Source organism: Triticum aestivum, chromosome 2D (assembly GCF_018294505.1).
Source record: "Triticum aestivum cultivar Chinese Spring chromosome 2D, IWGSC CS RefSeq v2.1, whole genome shotgun sequence".
Lineage (NCBI taxonomy): Eukaryota > Viridiplantae > Streptophyta > Magnoliopsida > Poales > Poaceae > Triticum > Triticum aestivum.
In genome coordinates, this window is record NC_057799.1 from 330,872,982 (window position 1) to 330,878,981 (window position 6,000).

The following is a 6,000-nucleotide window of genomic DNA, read 5'->3' on the forward strand; positions in this document are numbered from 1 at the left end:
TTCTAGGCAATTAAATTCTCAGTTGATACACCAAAAGCTTACTATCTGCATGCTAAATTATTTCCAGCTCTTTGGGAAGTGAAGTAGTATGACTTATTATTTTGCTTCCCACTTTGTAGCTACCAAGCTGTTGCATACATTGAAGCTTCTGCCGTGATTTACCAAGATGGAAAGGTTATTATTTTCCTTCAGAGTTATACTCATTTTCCTTTCTTGGAAAGAAATTTACTGGAATATGCATGCCCCATGATCTCTGGTTGATGGTTCTTCTATAAGCTTATGACTATTGCTGAGTTGTGGTTAAGGACCAAAGGGGATAGCAATTGTAGCACATTGAAGGCGTATTTGCCTAGAACGCCATTAGCAAGTTGGCAGAAAGATGTCCACATTGACATTCTGAACCCTGGGGCTTTCTACAACATATTTCTCGCGCGATGTCACTGCAGAGCCAACAGCCTTTTGGAATGCATCTCTCATATTATAACATTGTATACCTAGGAGTTTTCTTATAACTCAAAAGGTGTGCATTTCTTATGAACGGCTAGTGCTGTTCGTCAACGGGCAACCTGCGGTGCAATAATCACCATGTTTGAGCCGTTGATGTATAGTTAAGTGGTCTATAATTAAGGACAGACACATTGAACACATTTTTAGCATTGAGTTAACACTTACACACGATTTGAAATATGCTGAATAGGGTATTTTTTTAATGTGGTAGTTTAGTGTTGTAACCTGAAGAAGATTTCTCACAGATGTAACTGCAGTGTTCTCAGTCGGAACATCCCACTTGCTAAAAATGTCCCCATAAAGCTATGTATCCTCATATTAAACTAAGAATTGGAGTATAAATTTCTGGGCCTGGTTCCCATTAAACTAAAAATGTCTCCATAAAGCTATGTATCCTCATATCCACATCTATGCCAAATTGCTGGGCCTGGTTCTCCGTTGACGAGCACCCTGGTGCTTGCCGAGGAGAACAAGATGGCCAGCCAATCTAGGAACCTGGTGCCAAAGCCGTATCGGCGAAGGGCATCGAACAGGAATGGCCACCTGACCGAGTCGAAGGCGTGTGCCAGGTCCAGCTTCAGAAGTACGCGTGGGGCGCCAAGCTGATGTAGCAGACGGGCAGACTGGCGCACGAGAATGAAATTGTCGTGTAGGCTGCGTCCTGGGATGAAGGCGTTCTGGCTCGTGCTGACGAGGGAGTTGAGCTTGGGCGCAAGGCGCAGCGACAGTACTTTGGCTAAAATCTTGGTGACCAAGTGGATGTGGCTTATGGGCCTGAAGTCACCGAGGGCATGGGCGTCCGCGCGCTTGGGGAGCAGGGTGAGCAGCGCCTGGTTAAGGCAGCTGAAGCCGCGGCCTCGCAACGCGTAGAGCTGGCTGAAGACGTCGACGAAATCCTGCCGGACGATGGACCAGCACGCGCGTAGGAATTCGGCCGTGAAGCCGTCGGGGCCAGGGGCTTTGCACGCGGGGAGCCGTTTAACCGCCTGCCAGATCTCCTCAGCGTCGAAGGGGGTGTCCAGGTCCTCCAGGCTGGTGGGAGTGATGAGCTCTGAGAGGTCGAGGGCGCAGTCTCGGGGCGCCTCCGGGCCCAGGAGCGCGTTGAAGTGAGCATAGGCCGCGGCAGCCATCTCCGAGGGGTCGGTTATCACGTCCTCGCCGACAAGGATGCTGTGGATCCTGTTCTTTGGCGCCGATACGTGCATTGTTGATGAAAGAACGATGTGACAGTGCTTTTCTGAACTGGTAGTTATACTGATTCATATTTAAGGTCATATACCATGCTGGCACTCCCTGTGACAGTGCTTTTCTGAACATGACGATTCCAATCGCATACAATTTGGAAAAAAAAGTATGATTTAGCTCGTTCCTCACATTTATCTGATTTAGGACTGATTTGCGCATTGTGTTACCATTTACCTTTTTCTCCACATCAATTTTGATTTCTGCAATTTTTATCAACAATGCCTGTGACAATAGATTCATTCTTTCTGCCTTAATCATCATTGGCTCTGCAAGAGCTATCTACTAACACATTATCTTATTCAAATGAAGATTCTTATAGAAGTTGACCATTTACAAGGCGTGACAAACCCATATATTCAAATTAAAGGAACAAATAAGGAGATAGTTTCCTCTGCTGCCTCTTCTCTCAGCCTAGATGGTTCATATACAACAAAGGTCTTAAAAATCTTTAGCTTGTTCATCTTAATCGTATATGTACATTCTGCGTATATTTTTCATGGTTTTATTGGTGCTTTGCAGAGCTATCTTCAAATTATTCTGGAGAGTTTACCAGTGGATGATAATGTTACTGCTGGTATTCATAACCAACAAGCTGCTAGGCTACAGGAACTAGTTGAGTTCATCCAGTCACAAGTATGTTAACTTGGAAGACAACACTTTGCATCTTATTTGTACATTATATTCCTGTTGCATATTTTTGAGGAACCTGTCTTGATAGCTACTCCCTCCGTCCGAAAATACTTGTCATCAAAATGAACAAAAAAGGATGTATCTAGAACTAAAATATGTCTAGATACATCCCCTTTTATCCATTTTGATGACAAGTATTTCAGGACGGAGGGAGTATTTTTCAAGGTAAACCAAAGCATCAGTACCTACTTGTATCTTTAATCTCCAATATTACATTATTAGTGTTCCATGGATGATTTGTTAACTTCTGTTTTCGAGTCACATGAGAATGACTTGTAGACTAATGAATATAAATTCTGGTTAAACTTGTTGGCAGAGGAGATATGAAGATATGATTGTGAGCCGACCTTTACCTTATGGCTGACAGTTAGATTGCTTAGCACGTGCACTTCGTGGTTTAAATCTATGTAGCATCATATCTGCCAGTTACTTTTGTCTGAAAACGGACAAGAAGAAAAGAGAAATACCTAACTCCCCAATTGCCAAACCCCCAATTGTCCAACCCCATTGGTAGGCTTGAATGCCAACAGGGTGCAGGCCAGCAGTGGAGCAGATTGCATTGCAACAAATCTTGTTTGCCCGTTTCATACTCTATTGTAGAAAAGCTTGGTACTTGAATTGTCTTCTGTGGAAGCGTAGGTATTTTTTGTGGTTATTTGGATCATATAGAGAAAGGACATTGTAAGATGGCCCTTTCTCTGGATACTGGTGGCGAATTTGTTCCAGTATCTGGTAGCCTGCAGTTTCTGCTTGAATTTACCAGCATGGCAGCATCACGTTTGCCCTCTTGAACATCAAATTCCTCAGGATGTTTTTATTTTCTGCATATGTGTTGGACTTTGCTCGGGTCCCAAGAATTCCTTGCTCTGCCACTTCCTGAACGTCATCAAATTAACAGTTCACTGCATCACCCTGATAATGCTTTTATAATCGAGAATTATAATGGTTTTAATAGAGGTGTTCATCACTGTTCCCAGTGGGTTGGCTAAACCGTTGTTGAAGCATGAGTAGTAATTTTGTATTTTCAGATGCATGTGTGATTTAGTTCTATTTTGTCGGTTTGAACGGCTTGGGAAAATCGCGCTTGAACGCCCCTAATCATAGATCATGTAGCTCCTGGAATTCCCCCAAAGAAAGTGTTGGTTTGGCTGATCAGCTGGTATTATGAACAATTTCATCACTTGAAATAATTAATACTGTACATAGTAGATTAGTTGTAAATTGGATTTAAAATTAAATGACGATTTAATATCAAAGTAATCAGGTTTTGTGGCTGCTGTATTTTTTCCTCAATTTATGCTCGGCTCTTTCTATTCTTATATATATATATATATATATATATATATATATATATATATTAAAATACCCCCTGATGCAGGGAGGGAGCTTCAATTCTGATTTATCTTCACCTATAAGAGAAAATTCTTCAACAGATGGTGTGCTTGATGATCTGCAATCCAGAATAAAGAGGCTTGAGAGATGGAATACAATAAATATGGTGATTGTTATGCATCTGTTAGCTCTTAGATCCATCAACTTTGTCGACATCAGTTTAATTCAATTTACATTATAAGGATATTTGAATAATTGAACAGATAATCTATTTAACCAATATTTGTTCTTCTGCAGGTTTTATGGACTATACTACTGTCTGCTCTTGTTGGGTATTCACTATACCAGAAAAGACGTCATTAACAAGTCACAAGATTGACTCAAGCAAACCACGCCAGTATGTAGTGCTGCTTTGAGAGTGCTCTCAGAAAGGTCACAACATTAACTCTGACATCATCTTTTATCCTTTTTGCAGGGATTTTTCTTTATTTCCAGATGTTTTGGCATGGTTGATGAACCGAATCATTTGACAGTTTATTGATAGGTTAGTGCATATAAAATCATGGTGTTAGTTTCGGAGTTGACATGCAAAGTCATGCATACCACAGGTATACTGTACTTTAGTTGCGAGTGCTAACTGAAAATAAAGAGGATGTACGTTATACATAGTGCTGTCAGAGTTTATTCTTGACATAGCCTTTCTACAAAGGGACAGATGAACTGTGATTGTTTTCATGAAGAAAAGGGGGGCATTATTTGGCATTATTTGAAACGGACCTCCATTTTCGAACTAGTAAAGCAAAGGAACGGAAAAAGAGCAAGAAGAAAAAGATAAGCTGGACCCTTTGGACTCATGTAAATAAAGATGATAATAGATTTTTTTTTTAGAAAAGGAGGATGTATCCCGGGCCTTTGCATCTAGACGATGCATGCAACCATATTATTAATTATTCTCAAAGACCTTACAAGGTAATACAACAATAAGCCTGAAGCCATCATTTTGGTAACGCTTGTTGCTACTCTTATCACTTAATGAAGGGGTGCCGACTGTCCGAGCCTAATACTAAACAGGCATCGCACAAAAGTCTAAAATTTAAAGCCGGATGCCCCATCCAAGCCACTACCTAGACTGGGTCACACACTGGTCTGGCACACTTCCAGTGAGCACCGCATACTGCAAGGGCCGTCACCTCCATCTTCCATCAATCCATCCTCAGAGCAGAACTGATGCATCGACCTTACTAGGCCTCGTTGCCATCGATGACACCACGACGCTAAACAGCATCGCCCTCCTGCGCGGGTCCGTCAACCCGCATCGGACGCCGAGCCTCCGCTGCACCACGCCGTCGAGACCCACCCGACATTGATGCAGAAGATGAAACCCCACTCCGCCTCTGGGCCCTTCCAATGAGCACCTGCTCCAAAACGATACCCTCAAGAGGGGGAACAACACCATAGTTTCCGTCATCATCTGACCTGGCAGAACCAGATCCAGGGTTCCCGCCGAAGCAAATGCCTCCCGGAGGACGAGGGGCACACCAACTGCAACTGCACACGAACACGAGCCGTGCCCACGACCACTTAGCTCTCCCAACGGCGCCTTCAAGAAGGACATGGCGCCATGAGCGCCGTCGCCGCCCTAGAGTTTTCACCCGAGAAATCGTGGAGTGGGAAAAGGTGGGGCGGACCTGAACGACGTCTCCAGGAAGAGAAATGGCATCCTCGGGCGTCGTCGCTGTCGCGGCCGGTAGGAGCCGACTAGGGAATTATCCCAATCCGAATCCCCACCTCCCGCTCCGCCCCATCCGGTGACCGGCAAGCAACGCAGCCATGTCCGTTATGACGGAGTGCACGATGCAAGTATTGGAGGAAGAAGCAGCTCGACGTCGTTGGCCGCCGAGGCAACAAGCCACCAACCCGCCGGTGGATCGCGGCCATCCGACCCGATCCCTGACAGCCCGCCCGCCACCGGACAGGGAGGCCCACCTCGGGGTCGCCGCCCGGGATCCAAGGCCTTCCGCCCTAGATCGGGAGGAGCAGCGCCAACACTGCCACCACAACTGCCGATAGGACGCCGGCCAGCCGCCACACCGCCGAAGTCCAGATCTGGGCCGTCATGAACCAGATTGGTGCCGCCACAGCCCAGATCTGGATCACACCCTCGAGCCAGGGAGCCCGGTGTCGCCCTTCGACCCGCGAGAGGGAGGAGTGCGTCCGCCGGCGCAC

The 6,000-nt window shown here is 45.2% G+C and overlaps 1 protein-coding gene across 6 annotated transcripts in view; it reads left to right on the forward strand.

Annotated features, from left to right (window-relative positions):
- Positions 1-4,539, forward strand: part of LOC123053012 (uncharacterized) — a 30,052-nt gene extending 25,513 nt beyond the window's left edge. For 2 of the 6 annotated variants that reach the window (XM_044476381.1, XM_044476383.1), the window contains exons 22-27: positions 120-174; positions 2,062-2,187; positions 2,272-2,385; positions 3,821-3,957; positions 4,072-4,171; positions 4,250-4,539. In XM_044476381.1, coding sequence (XP_044332316.1) covers positions 120-174; positions 2,062-2,187; positions 2,272-2,385; positions 3,821-3,957; positions 4,072-4,153 — 514 coding nt within the window. In that variant the 3' untranslated portion in view covers positions 4,154-4,171; positions 4,250-4,539. The remainder of the gene's footprint in view (positions 1-119; positions 175-2,061; positions 2,188-2,271; positions 2,386-3,820; positions 3,958-4,071; positions 4,172-4,249) is intronic. The other 4 variants (XR_006425263.1, XR_006425262.1, XM_044476384.1 and 1 more) reach the window with 4 other exon arrangements.
- Positions 4,540-6,000: the final 1,461 nt, after the last annotated feature.